Below are 23,807 nucleotides of genomic sequence, written 5' to 3'. Positions count from 1 at the left end.
ACCACAAACTTCCGTAAGAACGAAAGGAGTACTGGGTGAAGTTGGTGGGACATGACCTCAAGCTAGATGAATTTGAGTCTGTCATAAAGGGTACTAAGAGTCAAGGACTGCGGTAGGACTTCATTCGGGTAGGCCATTGGTAGTGTATCATCGACGTGATAAAGAGTAGGTTAACAGGGGCGAGTAGGGCTTCAGATATTGCCTTGCCACATATTACCTTCATGAATGACATTATGAATGGTATGGTATATGATTAGGTGACCATCCTCACTGATAGAATGGAGGAATTCATGACATTGCAGCATCACACATTCTATATGTTGCACCATGCTATCGAATTGTTTCTTAAAGCAGCACTCCATGAAATTCCAACAGATGAGTTTCAAGTCCCACAGAGAGGAAGATTGGCCGCAGGAGAACCCTCAGTATTCTACTGGAGGCATTTAGGCACAGGTGACACGATGGTCAGCCAGAAGAGGGTACTGCAGGGCTTAGATGCCTATGGTGACATTGATAGCGAACGGGAGGATACCACGGAGAGTGGTGGGACTGATTCAGAGGGAGATAGTACTTTGGCGGAGGTTGGGAACGATGAGGCAGATGCAGGGTCCCCACCTAAGATACTTTTCACTCCTCAATTGCCGACTTTTGCACACTTGATAGCCAAAGACATGCGCCCGTTGTTGTGACTCCACCCACGGCCATGGCAGAGACCATAGATGTATCGGCTCAGATGGAGATTATCAAGGAGCCATCCCAGCTAGCCACCCCTGAGAGAACTCTAGTTGTGGATGTCCCAGTGGATTCAGTTGCCCCAAATCTAGTAGTCTTAGTTTCATCGACAAGGCTCGTGGAGATGCACCAGGCACCAGAGCCAAAGCCTCAAGTTTGACTAGACGTGATTGGCACAGAGGATGTTGCCACTATAGCTTCATCTTTGTTGGCCAAACCTGTAAGTGTGCCCCAGCCAGCACAGCTAGAAGACGAGGGTGTTGAAGTGATAGACCAAGTCAATGTCTTCTTAAGACAACAGTTTCGACTCACCCTTGTAGATGTCGGCCCCTCCATCCAGTCCTCAAGGCGGGGAGAGGTATTGACAGGAGAATCAGCCATTCTAGAGCCACAGGAGTCGAGAGTACCATAGTCTGGGGATACGCCGGGAGATGAGGGGGCTACACCGGAGGTGAACGTGGCTGTCATATAAGGGACAGAGAGGGAGATAGAGATGGATACGCAACAGGATGTCAATATACTGAGGATAGGCTGAATTATGGATCGTATGAGGAGAAAACCATGGCATACATTAAGGCCATGGAGGTTGTGTTGGAGAGAGGTCAAGTTATTGGACAACATGCTTTGACTCGTAGAAGGGAGTGCAGTTGATCCAAGTCTATATCCAGAGGGGTTGTCCAAAGCGTTTCCGCTCTTGTTTTGAGGCCAGAGGATGGCCAATTGTGGAAACGTCAGATGCTAGTTGATTGGACTACAGAACTCGAGTTGGGACAGTGCAACACTGCTATGGAAAAATTGGCACATGAGATAGTAGGGGTGTATAAAGACTTCTACTATGCTCATCGGCATGTAGAGGCAGATAAAGACGCAGAGAGAGTTGCAGCTATGAGGTCTAGGGCAGTTGAGGCAAAGGCTCAAGAGGAGCTAGCTGTTGAATTGGCTAGTTAGCAAGCAGCATGGGCAGCAGAGCAAGCAGCGCTCTTGCAAGACAAGGAAAAGGTTGAAAAATGATTGCAGGCAGCTCAGACTCAAGCTATAGAGGCAGCACTTCTACTAAAGGAGGTTGTGGAGGTCAACACATGGACACAAAAGGACTCACGTATACACATTGATTAGGTTTATGAGTTGCGTCAGCTGCTGAACACTTCAGGGACGCAACCTCCTCCCTAGTCTATGTTTGTTTCTATATTTGTATGTTGTCTCCTAATTTTGTTAATTTTGAGTCGCCAGGAGACGACTTTTCTTTTTTTTGGGGGGGAGGGGATGATGTTGTCCGACGAACTGGGTAGTTAGATGGTTATGGGTATGGGCACGACGGTGTCACTTCATTGGCACCGTGTCAGATGTTATAAATATGGCATACACTTATGTAATTGGCATCATGTTGGTATTGAATATTATTACTTGTACGGAAGCATTTGATAAATGAATAATACTTTGTTAAGTTATATGTCTATTTCCTATTCACCTACAGGCAGAACATAGCATATCCTGGAAAAATAATTTGTAGAGGCCATAGAAGTAGCAAGAAATTTGGGGAGATTCTTGAATGAGATCAACAACACTTCAGTTTTCCTTTTACTCGGAAAGAGAATGCCACAAGTCTCGATGAATTCAAAGTTATTTCACTATGTAACACAATTTATAAAATAATGCTAAAAGCAATGGCTGATAGGCTCAAACTTATCCACACACACATCACATCAAATAAACAGAGATGGTTTGTTCTAGGCAGATCTGTCTTGGTTGGATAATGATTGCCCAAGAAGCAATTCATTATATTCAGACCAACAAACTTCTGAGTATGATAATTAAGATAGCTATTAGAAAGGCTTATTATAAGGTGGGTTGGAGATTGTTTTGTGAGTGTCTAGAGGCCTTTAGATCTGGCAAACAATGGTCGAACTGGGTCTTATATTATGTTTCAAGCCCAAAAGTCTCCATTCTTATCAATGGTTCCGTAGAAGGATATTTTGAAACTTGAAGAGGATTATTAAGACATGGGGATCCCTTGTTCCCTTTTCTTTTCATCATCTTGACTTTTCTTTTCATCGTCTAGGCAAAGCTGCCTCTTGAGAGAACTTTCAAGAAAACTCATAAAGAATTGCTAGTAGAAGGAATGAATATTGAAGTGCACTACTGCCAATTACCCATCAACAATTTGTTGATGACACAATGCTATTCAGATCAGGAAAGAAAAAAGAGGCATTGCAATTCAAAAAAAGTCTGAGACAATATTCAATAGCATTGGGGCAAGAGATCAATCATAACAAATCTGAGGTCTTCTTTCATCAGAGCCTAGGAAAGAGATCAAAATTTTGAATACTTCGGGAGGCAAAGTAGGCAAATTGCCTTGCATCTATTTGGGACTGCCCTTGGATAAAGGATTGCGATCCTCAAAGCTATGGGATCCACTAAAAGGAAAAATGGAAAAGTGCCTGTCCTCATGGAAAGAAGGATAGTTATTTTGGGCTAAGAGGTTGATCATGTAGAAATCTGTCACATCCACCCTGCCATTATAGCCACTTTCTTGCCTCGCACTCACAGCAAGGATGAATACAAAATTGTAGTAGACAATGCAAAGAAAAATTGTAAATTCTTTTGCCAGGATATAGAGGCAAAGAAAAGAATGGCAATGACATCTTGGAACAGAATTTGCAGACCTAAGGAATTGGTGGGAGCTGGATAATGAAACCAATTATGGTAGAAGAAACAATTATAGTAGATGAAGGCACTTGATGCCAAATTAGTCTGAAGAATCTATAAAGAACCACTTTGAAATGGATAAGAAATCTACAAAATAAATACTTCGAAAAATACATAAGCATGTGGGATATTTCGTACCCCTAACCCTGCAAGGGATTCTAGGGTATGGAATTTCATCTTCAGCTGCAGATTGATAATTTGGGAGAATATTTCGTGGGATATTTTGGATGGCAGAACTATGCTATTCTAGGAAGACACTTGAGGAGGATTTCCATCCACTAATGGCATTATGGATACTAGGAGGATCAAAGATCACTTCAAACAGACTTGGGTGTAAAAGTTAGGGATTCTGTACAGATGGAAGAGAATTGTCCTTCCATCTGCTAGAAACGAAAAAACATGGATGGTGTTTCCTTGCCAGCAAATGATTTGGCTCAATGCAAACACATTGCACGGATTAGAGCAGTAGTTTGCAGGCACAGACAGGACAGATTAGTTTGGACAGCATCTAAATTTGGGCAATATAGCAAAAGGGAGGGTTGAGAACATCATAGCTTTGAATTTCCAAATGCCACCGATTCTGTCCTGTGTGTGGCTTTCCTGGACGTGTGTGTAGGAGTTTGATGCCCTTCTGGCTGAGCATTTAAACGCCAATTTAGGCATTACTTGTTCTTGTGTACAGCCCACGCCATTGCATAACGCTGCAGCAAATTGTCACTGGCCTGAGTAATACCAGGTTCCTATTTAAATTGTAAAAATTAATTACTGTTGCAGCATTGGGGTTCTGATGTATTTAAAAATTGTAAGTTGGTCAATATTTCAGAATTTAGCATATTAGTGGCATTTCAGTATTGTCATTCATGCAAATTTCAGTATTATCATTTCATATATCTATTCAAAAAATCAGAAAAAAACAAGAAATCAGAAAAACATAAAAATTCAAAAAAACATCAATAAGCTTGTAATGCCCCGCCTGGAGATCCTTGGAAACAAGGATAACTATAAGCCAAGATAAAAAATTTACGAGTACAAGTGTACACAACATTATACAGGGATCACAAAGATCGCAACGGAAGACTTAACCACCATCCCGGTGACCAACGAATCTCCAAACCCCACTACCCGAACAAATGACTAACCACGGAAGGACACAAACAAATACGAATTCGAAAACATACCAAATTTGAAATGCAATTCCAAGGCATTCAAGAACACCATTAAGGGTATCCCAAACACCTCCAAAAAACTTCCGGACAAACTGAAAAGTGCCCATCACCCGCCCGAGTAGGCTTTTTCCAAAACTCAGGCGATACTTTAAATCAGCACAGTACGAAACTTTTTAGTCTTGCACAACCTTTGTAATGAAGGCATGCGATACAATCAGGGTTTGGGCGACACTTCTCAAGAAGGCGTGCGATACCTTACCAGTATCGTATGACCTTTCTCCAAGAGGCATGCAATACAACAAAGTGTCGCGCAAAAGAGTTTACAAGGGCGTGCAATACTTTCTAGTACCATACAATTCTTCTCCTTTGAGCATGCGATACTTTTAAGTATCGCCCAATGTTGATGCATGGTTGCCCAGTGAAAGCAAGAATTACTCTAAGGACCAAAACAAGGGATAAAATAGGAAATCAAACCTCCACACTAGGAAGTAATGGATCTACAGTCGAGGCAAAGACACTCGAAACAATAGCTACAAGACAAAAACTACATCTAACCATCTAACACAGCAGTGAAGGGAAAGTACAGAAGCTAACATTGCAATGTACTCAAACAACATCGCAATAAACTGAAACAATAAAACTAAGTACGTGGTTCTTCCCAACCGTAATAGCATCATAAGACCATCGTGGGTCCTAGCCATCCCCCACGTAACATCCCAAACTACTGACCAGATCGTTGGTACTATCTTATGAGGACATCGCTACTAAAACATGCTACAACATAAGAAGAAGGAAATCTAACATGCTAGAAGTAAAGCATAAGATGATCCTACAAATCAAACTCATCATCTAACACATGCTAAATATCATAACAAGGAAACGCATCAAAACTAATATCATCTAGACATGACATACAAGCATTCCAATGAAAGCATAAATCACGAGGAAGCATACTCCGAAACCCAAAGTACTAAGTGGAAACATCCAGCAACAGTCGTACCGGAACAATAAACCATCTCTGTACACCGGTCCCCAACAGTTGTTGTCAGTAAATTCTATATTGTAGCCGACTGGTAGAATTGTATCCGAACGTGCATGTGACGATTGAGTCACCCCTTCGGGAAAGTATATGTACCGTCCGGAAGGGACTTTGGATCATCAATTTTAATCATCATTGTAATCAGATTGTAAGCATTGAGTGCATATTGCGTATATGAATAAAGTATTTGTTTTGTGTTATATCTTGCTATACTACATGCGATAAGTATCCTTTTACCCTGTACGGTAAACATTTGGCGCCATTACCAGTCGAACCTGAAACGAAGGAAGTCTGATGAAGATTAATGCCTATTTTGCTTAATAAAGATAGGTATAAGATAAAAGATAGGAATGAAATACACACAGCAGAAGAAGTTTTAATTTTAGCACAACAGGCAGAGCGCAGATAGAAGCTTCAACAAATTACCGATGGACATCGAGGGGGTGATAGGGCACAGACGGAGGGAGTGCATTCACCTAGCAGACCGAGGAGTACTGAAGAATTGATAGAAGAGACTCAACAACGATTAAATTTGGTAGAAGAGACAAGGGAGGAGTTCCTTAACTTGTATACGCCGAGGGTAGAAAATTTGAATAGAAGGGAAGTAACTCGCATGGCTCGAAGTGTCGAAGGAGCACAAGCGTGGAGTGAACTCTTCATTCCCAATACACCCGACGAACAGATACAAGTAGAGAATTGAACAACTTCGCTTGAGGAAGATCTTTTCTCACCAAGTAACGCGGTTGTTGGAAGTAGGACGGTTGTCCAAAGCAACACGGGTGTGCAAAACAACGCAAGTGTGCAGAACAGCGCGGGTATACAGCAGGTACCTCAAAATCAAAAGAAAGTAACAATGGCAGGACCAAAGGCGAAATTGCCAAAGTTTAATGGAGATGAGACGGCAGATCCAATTAGACATCGCAAGGCGTGTGAAACAATATGGACAGCAAACAGTGTAACAGATGAAGATGATTGGGTCCGGCAATTTCTAGCAACCCTACGGAGCGTAGCAATTGATTAGTTTGCAGACGCGGATCCTCAAAAGCTAATTACATGGGCAGAAGTTAGAAAGAAGTTCATAGCAGAGTTCTGACTGCTAAGAGACGACAATGAAATTGTAGTAGAGATATACAGCACAAAGCAAGGAAAGAACGAAACGATCCGTGCCTATGCAAGACAGCTAAAAGAGTTGGTGGGGAAGATGGAGAGCCAACTGGCTGACGGATTGAAAAAACAATGGTTTGTGGAGGGGCTACAGCCAGCTCTAAAGAAGAAATTGAAGATTGTGCCTCCAGCATCGTACACAGATGTGTATAATAGGGCAATGGATCTAGAAAGTGAACAGAAAACAAGTAAGAAGAAGAAGCACAAATCGTTGGATTCAGACAATTCATCATCTGAAAGTAGCAGCAATAATGAAGAATCAAGCAAAAAAGTTCAAGCGTTACAGAAGAATATGCTACGAATGATGAAAGAATTTGAAATTTTGAAAAAGAATCCGGACTTGGTGAAGGGAGAATTGTGGTGTACAAATTGTAAGGATGAAGGCCACACAAAGGGTTCATGTTCGAATTAACAATTCTGTGATATCTATCAGGTGGCGGTACATTCCATAAAGGAGTGCCCATTTAATATAAAGGACACCAACAAGTGTTACTGAAGCAGGAAGTGTCCACCGGAAATAAGACAAACAACGATGCAACCTCAGGAGGTTATCACAACAATAATCAACACAGAAGCGGCGAAAATAATAATAATGGAGGCTGGAGTTGGATTCAATACGACGCAAGTGGATGACCAATGATATAGTGTCGTGCGTGCAACCTCTGGGGGCACTTCCCCAAAGATTGTACCACGAAGGAGATTCCGCAACTCTTATGCCAATAGTGTGGTTCGGGAGATCACAATGATTCAAAATGCCCAAAGCAGGGGGTAGATTTGCTAAGTATCGAAGCATGTGATGAGAAGGTACTAACCATTGCACGTGAGCAAGCTAAGAAGGCAAAATACCCTAATGCAGAAGAAGAAAAGGAAAGGTTACAGCAAGCACGAACAAAGTTGGAAAGACAGATGAAAACAGGAAAGTTGCAAGTAAAAGACATTGTAGATACCTCGAGAAGGAACCTGGCTGAACAATGATAAGGCAGGTTATGCAAGCAGAAGTTCCGATAAAATTAAACAACCTTATAATGCCCTAGTTGCGGACGGTGATTCTGAATATGACACCGATTCTGAAAGCAACAGAGGAAACAGGAAAGGACGGTAGTGGAATGACTACAGCAAACCCAATGTTACTGATACTCACAACGAGAAGGCATCTGATAGTAGTCAAGATGGGTATTCTAGGAACTATAATTACAGACACAATTGTAGATGGAGGATCAACTGTGAATGTGTTGCCTGAAGATATATGGAAAAAGTTGGTACAACCTACGCTGTGGCCACCTACATTCCAGTTACTCACGGCAGATCAGCACGGAATCAAACCGTTGGGAACCTTGATGGCACAGCCGACAAGTATTGGAACGCAACTATTTTGATTAGACTTTGTGGTCAATCCACTGAAAAGAAAAGGGTATGACGCTATCCTTGGACGGAGTTGGTTGGTACAAGCAAAAGTGAAACATGACCGGAAACGAAATACCCTATCCATGGAATGAGGCAGAAGATTCATAATCGACCTACACACACAAATGGTAGGAGAGGAGGCAACGTCGTCAAACTTAGAAGGTGAAGGTGAAGGTGACGATGAAGGAAAGAAGAGAATAGAACCAAACGAAGGAGTATTGAGATTAGGAGGGTCGAATGATGATGACCTTGACTCGGTGAACGACCTTTTCCACTAGCAGATGGAGGATTATGAGCTCTTTCCGAGCTGTAATATGTTAAGGGTCGACAAAGGTGAAAAAGGAGAGGAAAATGAATATCCAAAGAATATAGAGAAGTGGAAGAAGCAAAGGCAGTTACAGCTAAAGCTGAAGGGAAGAACATACCGTATGAACTCAGAAAAAGGAAAGATTCAACTGTACGGTACACGGTGAACGGACCGTGCAGAAAGAAAATGTTACACCGCACCACGGATTTGATAGAAAGGTACTGGCAACAAGGAAAACACATCGTATGGTCTGCACAGGAAACAAAGAGGAAGGGCTTAATAAAAACTTTAGTAGTACAGAGTGAAGGTTCTAAAATCAAATACAATTATTGATGGCAAAGAGTGGCAGCCGACAGAATTCATGGTACCAAGTTCGAGGATTACGATCGAAAACGAGCTTGGAGATATGGAAAGTCTGAGGGAGAAATTGTATAATATAAATAAACTTGATGAGCGACGATTGCAAGCACAATAGGCCACAAAGGTTGCACAGAATAGGCATAAGGCATGGCACAACAAGCACTTGAAGTTGAACAAATTTCAATCGGGACTAGTGCTGAAGTATAATGGGCGCAGCAAGATCAAACCAAGCAAATTTAAAATAAAGTGGATTGGGCCATATAAAATCTGTGAAGTGGGCAATAATAGAGCAATAAAATTATGGACACTCGACAGGAAGGAAGTAGCTGATGTAGTGAATGGGTCGAAGCTGAAAATCTATCATGAAAAAAATAATGCACCTCCATGGACGAGCGATTGAGAGATAGTCTAAAAATAATAAATATTGGTGCATATATGTAAAATAAAGTGTAAAATAGAATATTAAATTTTTTATAAGTAAGCTAAAGAAAAGAGATAAATATTACTATGCATAATGAGGAAATATGGACTTAGAGCGTACAGTCTTGAGAACATTTAAAGCACAAAAGACATATAAGATCACTGTACAAACAATTAAGATTGTGAAGAGGTGTTGCAGGGCCAGCTAAGAACGTGGACAAGAGAACAGCACTGTACAGCACTTGGAGCACAGTGGATGACGAAAGAAGACACACTGAAGTACATTACAAAAGATACCATGATACCGTACAGCCTTTTGTACGACAAGAAGGCAAGCAAAAGGAGAAACTACCGTACGGTGTACGGAGGAGCAACTAGAAGAAAAGCAAGGTGCCCTATACGGCCATACTGCTCAAGTGAAATCCAATTCAAGTATCGTCGTACGGATAGCAAGCAGTAAGCAATTTGTACCGTACAGCAAGCAAGCAGATAGGAAGGCAGCAAAGCTAGGAACAGAACACCGTACAGAACTCACTCCAAGCCTAGGAAGAATGTCGTACAGCCTGTACGGAAGATGGAGCATTGACCAACAAGAAGCAGAGGAAAACACCATATGGCCACAAAGTGAAGGAAGTCGTACAAACGCTAGAGAAAACGAACCTTGACCATATGAACCTTGACCGTATGGCCACATATTGGAGAGGACCGTACTAACGTTGGGGAAAGACTTGACCATACGGCCCACAAGGAATAAGAACCTACATACGTAAGAAGCACTTAGATGAACACCGTATGGAAGGAGGAAATAGAAAGGGGGTGACAAACTTCAAGGCCGTACAAACATATGGAATGCAACAGAAGGAAATATTAGACCACCCAACCTTGTGAAGAGTCAGCAGATAATCGCAGTGGTCCATCGTACGGAATACTATGCAGCGACAGTGTATGGTGTAGCCATACACTATACGGTATTGACAGCGAGGGACCATTGTTCGACACAATAGAATATCTTACACCAATTCATATACAAGAGATGACCACCGTTCAAACACAGAAGGGTGATAGGAGGTTCTAAAAATTTAATATAAAAAACGACAACAAATCAAAAATGTTCACAATGAATAACGTATGATACCGAAGGGAAGGGAAAGATATAAACAAGTAGTAAAACATTATCAGTTGGCAAAAAGAGTATGGGATCGGAAGAAAATCACAAAAATGGTGTGTTCCATGGACTTGTGTGGATTTGAGGGTGTTCATTTGGTCTTGGCAACGGGGGAGCTGCCCCTCGACCCCGCCCTGTATCGTGACAGGGAGCGCACCTGGGGCTCTACCCCAAGACCCCATGGTGGCGCTGCCCCTCAACCCCGCTGGGGGAGATTCCCCCTAGACACCGAGTTAGTTCAGTTATCAATCGTGGGAAGTGTGACCAGTTGATGAGACCTGAAGCTGTTGCAAGCATGGACTGTCTGTCTGCCAAAGTGGAGAGAGCATTGGAGCAAGCCTTTCAAGAGGGATGCTACGCTTTGAGGCACTCAGAGTAGGTGTTGGACGTAAGGCTGTCTTGGTGGATGCATAGTGAGCTTGGGAGGAGCTAATCATCCAGTTGGAGGCAGTAGAGCGACACTTGGCTCAACGTACCTAGGAGTTGGAAGTAGAGAATGCGGCAAGGGTGGCTATTAAGGTCGGATTGGCTAAAGTGATAGTATTGTGTTAGAAAAGACTACGGATGCAACGTGTTTTGGAGACCAGTTTGATGCAGGCACAGGACAAATGTAAAAGTGGTGTGACGAAAATAGATCTATAGTTAATCAGTTAATGTATTATGTTTTGTTAATTGTCGTCCGAAGACAACTTTACTTTTTGGGGGGGATGATGTTGTCGGTAAATTCTATATTGTAGCCGACAGGTAGAATTGTATCCGAACGGGCGTGTGACGGTTGAGTCACCCTTTCGAGAAAGTATATGTACACCGTCCGAAAGGGACTTTGGATCATCAATTGTAATTATCATTGTAATCAAATTGTAAGCATTGAGTGCATATTGCGTATATGAATAAAGTATTTGTTCTGTGTTATATCTTGCTATGCTACATGCGATAAGTATCTTTTTACCCTATATAGTAAACAATAGTGCTATAGGTAGCTATGCCTCCCAACCACGTAGAACCCATTGGTCCACTCCCATCGTGCTGATGGAGATAATGATCCAACCACAACTACACATAAAGCAAACGTACATGGCTAACACTCACGTCAGACAGTCTGAAGACTAAAACCAAGAATATAGACATTGGATAAACTACAGGTCTTGGTTAGACACTCAATGGGCTACTAAGTAGGAGTTGACATCATGGAGAGTCGCTTGGCATTGACAAGCCCAAGCCAATTTGGCAGCTGCACTCCCCAATCGAAGGTGCACAATCCGGGTGGTAACTCTTCCCAATAGAAGGTACACCTCCCAACTTTTTAGTTATCTTATATTTATTACCACCCAATGTTTTAATTTAGTTATCACTTATATAAAACTTCTTTTGCCAAATAACAAGAAATAGTCACCAGGTTGCAGGATAGAAGCCCCTCCATGTGCTACCCTACCCTACCCATGCTCATCCAACGATGAGTGGCCGTAGGCATGCATATTCCCAACCCAACCCCAACGATCATAACTCCCGAAAGTACCACGGAAGATCAGGCCTCGCAAGTCACCCAACAAATGTACGCACACGTACTCGTGTGTGGCACACCACCATCATGAAGATCAAAACACAAGGATTGGATGAGAACACAAGAAAAAATATCACTCAACTGAAAACAACTCGGGAGGACAAATTCTATATAAATCCAAAAGAACAATAAAACTATACATCATGAACTCACTCAACCAGCCTCAATCCGAGAGTATGGATTCTACACGAATCCCAATGATGCAATAAGACCAAACATCATGAACTCACTCAATTGGCCTCAATCCAAGAGCATGGATTATACACAAATCCTAGTGTCCACGAAACAATAACAAGGGTGCAAAAGAAACAATAACATCAGGTATAAAATCACTCAACCGAACACAAAGTTAGGAGTACGAATTCAGTACACAATCCAATCCCAATGCAAACATAAATGTGCAACAATGGTCTAACTAACATCCAAATGGATGATCCAAGTCCACGACCAAACTCATGCCAAAAAAACCTAAGGCCGGCATGTAAAATGAGGTAAAAACCCCAAAAACTAGAAAATTTTGAAATTCAAACCCGTTTAGTCTTTGGGCACGAAAACCTCGAAAATCCAATAAAATTTGGGTTTAGACACCGTATGCAAAAATGGCCAGCATAATGCCACAAAACCTCAAACCCCCATCCCGAAAATAGGGAAAATGTTCATAACCGACCAACCGGGCAGAACCAACAAACTGAAACAAAGGGGAACACTAGTTCTCGACCTCCTAACAAACGGCTACCAAAAACAGAAGTTGAAACGAAGCAAAAACAATAAAACAGTAGAGCCCTACCTCGCAACCAAAAGGGCAAAACGAGAATCTGAACCATAAAATAAAAATCCTGCATAACTAGCCGAAAATCGTGGCAATCCAAGGCCTCTTCGTGTTGGATCCGACGAGACCAACCTCACAACAATCCCACGCTTGTAGCTCCCACAATGAACAAAACAGTATTTCCTCATGAAGAGGGTTTTGGGTTTTACTCTCAAACTTTCTCATTCAAAAGTCAGAAGTGAGGAATTAAATTCCTCTTTCAATACTTATTCACTTTTCAAGTGAATAATCAATTGGGACAAATAACCAACCAACGTAGTTAAACCCTGAATCAACCCAAATGAAACAAGCTATTCCAAATAATTGGAATTCAGCTATGGCAAAGTCGCCAGAAATTAAAAATCAATTAAATAAAGCCTGAAAATCCAAAAACACAGAAATTTACTTAACTTTTACGACAATGCGAAACTCTAAATGCACAGACACACTTACTGGTCTAATCACATAATGCAAATGAGTCCGGATTTATCAAATCACTAGAAGGTTTAATTTAAACATTTAAATAAGATACGTCGACCATACACGGATGACATTGGTAAATATGAACAGCCGAATCACTAACTCCATATGCCACTACCAAGGATATAAGTCCTACACACTAAAACACATGATCAAGTGCAATTGCATATAATAACATAGTTGAAGCCATAAATGTATTAAATACCTAATTTAACCATTTATTTAATTATACTGAAACAATCCATTTACATCACTTGCGTTCACATATAACATAATGAAGCAAGAATGAAGTAAATAACCATAGCATTAAATCCATCACATAACTTAATCAGAGATATGTCCAAATACCGGATAACCAAATATCATCATAAAGCATAATGTCATCTCAAAATGGAATCATGATGCAATTATGATCAACTGAACAGCATAGTAGTCTAACATCTATGATATTGAACTCAAAGTATAATATCTGACCCTCAGGTCATCTCAGATGTAAATCATATCATGAATAACAAGTATCTCTCGGATCAAAATATTACAAGGTAAATATCCGTAGCACAAAACCAATAAATCCAACATGGACAATCCATTTCTAATCATTTAAGCATTTAATAATGGTTGTAAAAATAACTTGAAAAGGCACTTAAAACACATAAGCGAACACAGTCATAACATGACTAACCACTGCTACAAGAACCTAGTCCAGTGTAGCATGGTAATAATACACAGTGCAATCTTTGCACACATCTCAGGGTAATCGCGGAATAACATCATGATACCACATCAATCCTAGTAACCACTAGCACAAACCTCAGCAAACCATAAATCACATCATAATCTTGAAAATCAGTAATAAGCATAAATAAAGCAACTGAAACAATAACCTAAATCAAATCACCCCAAGGGTGTAGACCACTCATGGTCCCAATCACGATCCCTTCTCAAGGAGAGATCAACAGGGTTGCATCCATCGGGATGACTTATAGAAGTCAAATGGGAGAGGCACTACAAAGCTTTTCCAGCATTGCTAGAAGAGCCAGCTTGGGTTCATCACAGAATTTAAGAGGATTTTAGGCAAAGAATTTTTCCATACTGCCCAAAGATATAGGGTTAATACATATATCCCCACTATGTTTGTGGCCACACTTTTGCATATGGAAGAATCCAGGAACCCTAAAAGGCTGAGGCAAAAGGCTTCCAAGGATGAATTTCTTAGAGAATTGGACTTCGTTGTGATCAATATTAATGAAGAACCAAAGATTCCATACCCCAAGGATTACTATGTAATCATACAGGATGAGAAAGCAGTGCCAAGACTGGCAGCATTGACAACAGAGGATGCAGAGTATGGTTTCTGACGAAGCTCCTGGAACTAAAATGGAATGAAGGTGATAACTGGATCCACAAATACATGTGAGATGATGGAATCCATTCTAATGATGAATAGGACAAGGTAGAGCTTAGAGCTGATGGACTTCAGGACATTGGAGAAGTGGATCTGCAAGGACAAAGCAATCAAGAGGCAGGAAGCCAAACAATGGCTCTTCCGGTCCACAAAAAGAAAGCAGTGGCCATGGGGCAACTGCTATATTTTCTTACATGCATTAAGAAGAAATAGATATGTCATTTAGGACTAAATGATAGGTAGCAAACACAGTTATGCCTATTTTGGTAGATAAATGCAGCTTTTGTCTCTTGTATTTGGGGGTCTGGCTCTCAGGCAGAATTGGAAGAATCTCTATTGGTTTTTTTGGAATCTCTTATAGTATGATATAAATGCAGTACAGAAATGGTGGTCAGGGTTTTAGATAACAGGGAAGGTTTGACAGGCTTGCCCTTCTTGTTATGCTTGACAGAAGGTCTTGAGCAATGCTCGGCCTTTCTGTTAAAGATATGTAATTTCGCTTTATTATTTAATAAAAATTCTTGTGGCTTTGGCCCTTTATCAATCAAAAGCAAAAAACTCAATTTAAGTATAATGTAATGTATTAAGCTTCTATGATGTCTATGATAAATGTTTTATCAAGGTTATCATATGCATATTTGAAATTTCTCTAAGTTTTTAAAAATTCCCTGTTTTCTAATAGTTGTTCCCTGTTTTCCTTGTCCCAGAAACTCGCTGGAGCAATAAACATAAAGCTCTTTCTTGCTTAAATACCTGGGAAGTAAAGAACAATAAGCAGCTAAAATTTGAGTATTTTGAAACCACATTGAATACCACTAATGTCAAATTTATTAAATTTGTGATCTTGCATTGTAGCCTAGATCCTAGTAACAGCGAGAGAAAGATGTAATTTCTGATAAAAAGAAATTAATCATGTACCTAGAGAGAAATTCCTCATTTTTGTATCTGTGAAGGTTCAAAAGCCATGCTCATAAAATCAACATTTAGCATTGCAAACAGAAGAGATTGAAGTGTAAAGATGCATTATGGTAGCACAAATGATTAATAATTTAGTTCTGGTTACCAAACACAATGGCGGGCAAGTTTGAAAAGTTATATGTTTTTTTTACATCATCAAACATAGTCATCTAATGTATTCTCAATATTCATAAAACTAACCTTTAAGGGCATTCCTTAAACTGAAAAGCAATGAGTTTTCTGAAAAATATCAGAAAAACAAAAATTCACTAGCAAAAGCTTTCAAAAATCTCATAGCAGGAAATGGACTGAAAACCACTTACTTCAAGCTCATTTGTGCTTAGAGACAAAAGTAAATATTCACACCTTGTATTGCTCAGCGCGGCGTCTCAACTTCTGCTTGTTTACTTCTTTATCCTTTATTTCAGCAGCATCATCTTGTCCCAGCTCAAAGTCATCGATTATCTCTGGGCTGTCCACTGGATCAGCAATAATTTCGTCTTCCACAGTGCTGATAATCAATTTTACAACAATTACATCACATTCATGTTTCAGATTACATTTGAACTAGAAAAGAAGATGCATTTAAACCAAATGATTATGTCCAAGTAAAGCAATTTCACATAAGCTACAACTTCACTCTGTGTATTTGACAAAAAATGTACATAAGGATTTATTTGCATAAATATTGTAACATACTAGGAGATATCCTAGGTCAAAACAACTTTGCAGAAATGTAAACATGAAACATAACAGATTCAATAACACATTTTACACAAGGATTTTACTTGGAAACCCAATTTGGGAAAAACCACCAGTAACTTGCTACTGATTCTCACTCTTCCGAAGTGATAACCTGTGAAAGGTCAACCCTATTAAAGCTTACAATACACACTGTTAAATGTAACCTAGCTAGAGGATTTCAATCACACTGTTAGGAGTGAGCCTTGTTAGAGGACTTCAAACCATTCCATTAGAATGTCACCCAGTTAAAGGATTTACAAATGACTATTAGGTCAAACTTCTGAACAAGGTTATCATATGTAATATTTATATCTTTAGATAAAAGATAGAGAAGTTTTGCCACTGGGCATGCTTTCATTCCGTTTATTTTCTATTTTTGTGTAATGTCCCCTTTATTCCGACCATAGAACTTAATCAAATGGTTAAAATTTTACTTGTCAAAACATAAAAATGACAACTTGTTTCAATAAGGTGATTAAATTGACTTATTTCAACTGGAACATTTAGCAGTCACTTTAATTATTTCCTAGAGTAAAGTTGAAACTAAAAGAAGAGAGATTTATGAAAACTGAAACAAGTTAGAAATATTAAAAATTAGAAGAGATGGAAATTTGAAAGAAATTAAAAGCAGAATGTAAAGAGTTTCTCCAGTTGGCTATAAAGGGACAATGAGGCTCGAGAGGCTCATTTAGGACATGCTTCATTTTGCCCTAGGATGGAAACCCTTGGGTTCAATGGGTTGGACAAAAACCCAATTCCATATATAGTGTGGATGTATTTCAGAATTCACTGTTGCACGTTATTGTTCAGTTGGTTAGAGGTTTTATTCAGAAGCTCTAAAAAGCATTTTATACATAACATTTTGGATATTTCTTATAGTGCATTTACAGATAAATTTATAAAGATATCATTGTGAAACAAAATTGCCTCACCAATGGATCCACTTTCATGTAATAGAGTTATTTATATTCTACATGGAAAACCTTCCCAAGAGCTGAGATTGGTACGATAGAAACTTGATTACATCATTTATCACAATAGATTCCATCTCAAACTCTATGCCACCATGGTACAAATATAATATTCATCCCTCTTTCAGATCCCATCAAGTATACATAATCAATAACAATTATTTATCCAGATTCATTTCTAAATTTATTGCAGGTATTTTATTTCTTCATAAATAAGCATGGTTTAAAATGGAACATCAAAAAATATTAAATTAATTCTAAATATAAAATATAATTCAGTTGATGAAAAACAACAATGACAATCAAAAAAAAAATCTTAAACGAAAAAAGCAAGTCAAAAACAAACTAAGCCTGCCTTTTGACATGCTACATGCTTTCAAAGATTCTAGGAAGACTATCAACTATGGAGTTAAGCTTACGTTGCATTTCCAGCACTTTTTGGAACTTTGACTTCTGAATTATGAGACTTCATATAATTATCATCCCTTGAAGGTAAACTCAATGAATTTGTTGAAGCTAATAGAAAATAAAGAAGAAAATTGATAGAATTCATGCGAATTAATGAGATCGTGAACTAACAAGAGTATCTGGCAGCTGCACAACATCTGGTGAGCAAGTAATTGACTGTAATTCCAGAGGTTGCTGGAACATTAACAGATAAGCTGCAACAACACAATAGCCACCAAATGCACATTCCTAGAAGCATTATTAGGCATCCATTTCAGCCCCTCATAAGCATTGGACTTAATGACCCCCTTTTCCTCCTAACTGTAAATGCAGTACAGATTAAATATTGTTTGTTGAAAGGAAAGAACAATCTTTTAACAAACAGAAGCCGATTCAGACCCATATCTAAGCCCCAGTGCTCTTCTGTTGTAATGTCCAAAAATCTTTCTCGTGACAGAACCTTCTGTTTCCTACCTTTTAAAAGAATATGGAATGTGCAGAAATCGCCCTCATTCTGATTCAATTTCTAATTTACAAACAATTACTCAGTCCACCGTCAGTTGCATGCATGTAGCAGCCATTTCAAGTTCCGGCATGAATAAGGGAGGAGAATGGTCAGGAAGATTGAGGGACAGCAAATTATTGTTTAAGGTCATTCGAATGAGGAATCTGTAATGTCTGCAGCATGTACGTCAAGTTGTGGTAGTGCCAGGTAGTTGAGTAGACATGGTGATTCTTCAAACAGTTATGTGAGCATCAACTTCATCGTGCAGAACTTTTTGTTTACCAAGGCTCATGCTTTCACTCTAGAAGGCCTCTCAGCTTTAAGTATTTTTTAAGCAAGTAATATTGTGGAGTTTTCTGGTAGTGTAAGCACTTGAGTGACTTAGCCAACTCACTTTTTGGAGGGTGTGAGCATCTTTTGGAAGAGTTCAAATATGATTAAAAGTTAATATGGAGAGAATATGACTGTCATTTAAAATCCTATTGCTAGTGAATAGTTGAATCAACTTAGTTATGAAAAAGGCCACATCTGTTCATTATTTATTTGGACACTGTATATTTGAAAGGAGAAGTTGTGGTTGATAGAAATATTGCTGGACGCCATAGCAAGTCAAGCACAGCAAATATTGGAGAGAAATATTTGTCTATTTGCAACCCCCATAATAGCCACTATGAAAAAGGAAGCTGTGATTTTTCTACGAAGAAAATGTTGTACTCAATTTTGACTTAACAAGATCGTGGCAACCCTACGGAATTTTCTCATGGCTTTGTAGGTTCATCCTCTTTGTTTTAGTGTATTAATAAAGTGTCATGAAAGCAACTGATCATCCCTGAATTGTGTTTTATGTAACTTTATTTGTGCATTATTTTTGAAAGTTTTCATCAAGTTAATCCCTAAAAATGCTTGCCAGTATAAGTTTCTCTACTAAGACTGCAAGCACTTGATTTTTGGCAATTTTCCAGTTTAATTTTTGTTTTTACCTTTCTTGTTAGTACTTTTTAATCTTGTTTTTCCCTTAGGATAATAGCCCTTATAATTCTGCTCATTTCGAGATAACTTAGGCCTCAAATGGAGTTGTCTACCTCAAGTTATAAAGGAAAAGGTGGAAATTTTTGCAGGGCGACATGCAAATCATCTTCTAAACCCACTTCCAATAAAATCTAAGTCCTAAATGCATAAAGCTGGGCTTTTACATGCAATTGCACATTTTTATTTTAAAACATATCAGTTGACATGTGTAAGTGAGGTTTTTATGTGTTTTTGCATATTTAAATCTTATTATATACCTTTAATGACTTGAAGGCTTTTTAGTGGGAAATTTGAACCCAATAACACATGTTATTGCATTCCAAAAGCCCACTAGCACATATTTTAACTTTAGTTATGAATTAAAACACAATGCTGGGGAATTTGAACCCAATAACACATGTATTTTAACTTGCATATGTTATTGCATTTGTAAAACCCATCTATACTTCTATTGAGGCGTTTTGACTTGCAAATGCATATAGTGGAGTTTTATAACTTAAAAGCACATGCTTTTGCATTTCTAAAACCCATCACTCCTTTCTTAAGGCCACATTAAGAGCATTGAGGACTTGGGTGCCGATTTTGAGAATGAAAGCACATGCTTTTACACACAAAAGGCCTGTTTTTGCTTTCATTTTGCAATAAAGACACTTTGGCAGCAATTTTGGGCATCACAACTGTTAAATTTTACGATCGGATTTGATGTATATAATTTCCTACATTACCTTGACACTCTTGTCAATTTTAACTATAATTCTCTTTATTATAAGTCTCATTGACAGACTCCAGTAATAAATTCTATATTTAATATTGATTTCAGACTGTACTAATCATTCTAACCATTTCAAACTGTGATGTGCAGGAGACTGTACTCAATATGATTGTAGACCAAATATTACGTAAAGACTTCAATATTATATTGGATCTGCTGTAGACCAATTTCCTTTGAAGACTGTTTTATCTGTGTTCACCAGTACATGGTTTGCAAGAGATACATATAAATATATCTCCATGGGGTTACAACCCACGGTGGGACACAACTCCCATAAAGGAGTTGCAACCCAACATCAGTCAAGACTCCCCACAATTATTAACAACCCATACCAATAACAAAGTCACTCAGTCAACAGTTATAATTGGTTATTCAATAATGTGGTCAGTCAACATTAACATGAGATTTAATATATATAAAACATTTAATGATAAATATATATCTTTTTTTGGGATCAGTAAGAGGCTGAAGCCAAAGTAAACATTTCTGAGTCTGAAAAATTTTTTTGCCATGGATACTCTTTTGGGCCATGATTATTATCATACCTTTATTTTATTGCATAGGTTTCATCATCTTATAATCATGAAAGTTTCAAGACTATAGTTGAGAGGAAATAATATTATATGGAAGCTTACCCTATTATCCTCACGAACTATGATTTCCTTTGATTTGCATAGAGAGGAATCACAGAAGAGGAAGAAGACGATGTTCCCTGTTGAGTTTCATACACAGATATTCTTGCGTGCCTGTGAGTGGAGGGAAAACCTGACGTGCATGCCTGTCCAATAAAACCAACGCGTGTGCTTGTCCAAAAAAAACCTTTGCATCGTGAATAGAAGAAAGCTCGCACGAGCCCAATAAAAGTAGGATATGAATAGGTTAAAAACTTAAAAGTTAAAACTTTAAAATAATTTAATAAAGTTCACAAAATTACAAACAACAAACATTTGAAATTTGCCAAAATTTCCTGGAATTCGTTTTAGGTGCGCATTGATCAATCAATATTCGCTGCAGAAGATGCCAAATTTGACCAAGGTCCCTTTCACCGACTTTGCACCAAATGTAGCAAGAAATAACAATTTTGAATTGAATACGAACCACATTCGAATTACCAGCAAATCGACTATCATTTTTCGAGTTGGATGACCGAATATGGTAACTTAGTTATTAATTATTATTATTATCTATTAAGCTCGAGTAGACTAGAACCCAAGACCTCTCAGATAAGAGGCTCACAATTTACCAGTGTTGTAGGGTCTTACCTATATATATCATTATTATATTAATTTCTTTACAATTAAAATTTGGATTTCTTCAATTTAGTCGTATATTGCATTTATTTGTGCATACATATTATATCTCATATATTAAGTATAAATATGTCTTTCGGCAAATGTTATCTCATTTTATCTGACGTAGGCTCACAATTTACCGTTGTGTTGTAGGCTCTTATATATATATATATATATATATATATATATATATATATATATATATATATATATATATATATATATATATATATATATATATATATATATATATATATATATATATATATATATATATATCTCAGTGTTACCCGGGTGCGCACACCCGAGTTAAAACCCCAGCACACCCGATGCAACCCCCGTCGAGAGATTTTCGGCCGCCGCACCCCCGCTGCACCCGTCAAGCACCCGGGTGGGCCGCGGTGCTCGGGTGCTTCCCGGGTGTGCGGGTGCGCAGGTGCTTCTCAGGTGCTCGCGAGGTGCTTGCGGGGTGCTCTGTGAAGATGACCAAAAAAAGTCAAAAATAAAAAGTATTTTTGCATTTTTTTGTTTTTTGTTTTTTAAGCATACTAAGTCTAATTGGGTGTGGGTCCCATGTGGTCTATTTGAAGGTTTAATAAGACCAATAGATGGTGATTCCATTCTCATTATTGAAATTTTGTCATTTTGCTGATTGTACTCACTTTGATATGGCTATGATACATTATTATTATTTCATTGTTTCATGCTATTCGGCTCATTATCATCATGAGCATCTTTATGATATATGATATTCATAGAATCATATTTGGACAATGAACATTGAATTTTGAAGCTTGCATCTTGACCTAAGTTAATTTGTTAAATGGTCATCAATAATGGTTATGAAGTTTCAAGTTTCAAGATTGAACTTATTAAATATTTATGGTTTGTGAATCGCATTTCAATTTTCTCTATTCATTGTATTCAACTATATTTGGTATGTTAATGTTATATAATATATTTAAGTATCATTTCATAATTAGCTTTTTCAGTCATATATATATATATACTATGCAACCCCCTCCCCCCCTTGCTGCCCCGCTACCGCACCCCCGCCATCCCCAAATTGAGGCCATTTTTTTCCCACACCCAAAACTCGTCCCGACGTCCCCCCGAACCGCCGCACCCCCGCGCTGGGGTAACACTGCATTATCTTCATTATATTAATTTCTTTACAATTAAAATTTGGATTACTTCAATTTAGACATATATCGTATTTGTTTGTGCATACATATTATATCTCATATATTAAGTATAAATATGTGTGTCTTTCGACAAATCTTATCTCATTTTATCTGACTGAAGCTACAAACATCAACACTCGCTCTTAGCTAGGGAGGATCGATAATAGAATTAGATATGCCTCAATACAACATTAGGTATGGCATGTTTAAGACTATCTTTGATCGGAACATAATCACCATTTCGATATCAACTCATTATATCAAGAGTAATGGCCTCAGAATATCAAGTCACGTGATATTCACTAAAGTATTCAGATGTTCATAAGGCATGTGCACATGTATCCTCAATAATACTTACCATAGGAACATTATGTTCATGGACTGTTTATGGAAATTAATCCACCATGCAAGACATAATCTATCATGATCTTCTTAGACATCATAAGATATCCATCATAATAGAAAAATTAAGTCATTGTAAGATCGTCACCATTCAATAACTTCTACGAATACAGGTGACAATCATTTGGAAGTCGTCACTTCTTCATAATGTACATAGGGCCCATATAGTCCTAAAATAACATTCATTAATAAAGTAAAGCAATTCATTCGTACAATAATCAAATATCATGAGACTCTTCTCAGTACTTACAACATACAAAGTTTACCTCTTAGGTGTTCATTTCCAAAAGAGGTTTTGAGAGGATGGTAAAAAACAGTGAAGTCCCTCTCAATCTAGCATTTCACAAATTTTCAGATATTTTGAAGTTCTTTAGAATACAAGTTTCTTTGAATCCAAGTTTGAAGTACTAACTTCAGCAAAGGAAGCTTGATGTTTGAGTTTGTTAAGACATTTTTCTGCAGTGTGACGATAGTTGCCACATCTATAACATTGTATTTTAGAATTGTCTCTCGGTTTCTTGAACACTGTTTACCATTTGAGTTCTTGCCCTTTTCACTTTTCAAATTCATGGTGAGAATCTGAATGTCTTTATTTGTGGAGTCCACACCGACTCCTCTAGTTGGTAGATTACACTCTTCTTGAATGAAGTCAGCTTTTAGTTGGTCAAATTTGGGGAGTTTGGAACGAGTGCTTATTCCTTGTCTAAAGTTTTCCCATGAAATAGAGAGTTCATTCGAAATTATCATAGTTAACTCTTTACTATCATAGATGTGACCAATTGTTGAG

General features: G+C 38.5%; 1 protein-coding gene across 1 annotated transcript in view; it reads right to left on the bottom strand.

The window, feature by feature from the left end:
- The window catches only part of LOC149552308 (ubiquitin family protein), a 96,236-nt gene that overhangs the window by 20,987 nt on the left and 51,442 nt on the right, over nucleotides 1–23,807 (bottom strand). Inside the window, exon 2 of the mRNA XM_089787829.1 lies at nucleotides 16,041–16,185. Coding sequence (XP_089643955.1) covers nucleotides 16,041–16,185 — 145 coding nt within the window. The remainder of the gene's footprint in view (nucleotides 1–16,040; nucleotides 16,186–23,807) is intronic.

This window comes from Cupressus sempervirens, chromosome 6 (genome assembly GCF_028749045.1).
Source record: "Cupressus sempervirens isolate cs-2001-9-10 chromosome 6, ASM2874904v1, whole genome shotgun sequence".
Lineage (NCBI taxonomy): Eukaryota > Viridiplantae > Streptophyta > Pinopsida > Cupressales > Cupressaceae > Cupressus > Cupressus sempervirens.
The sequence above is the reverse complement of the archived record's forward strand: the minus strand, read 5'-3'. Positions and strand labels throughout refer to the sequence as shown.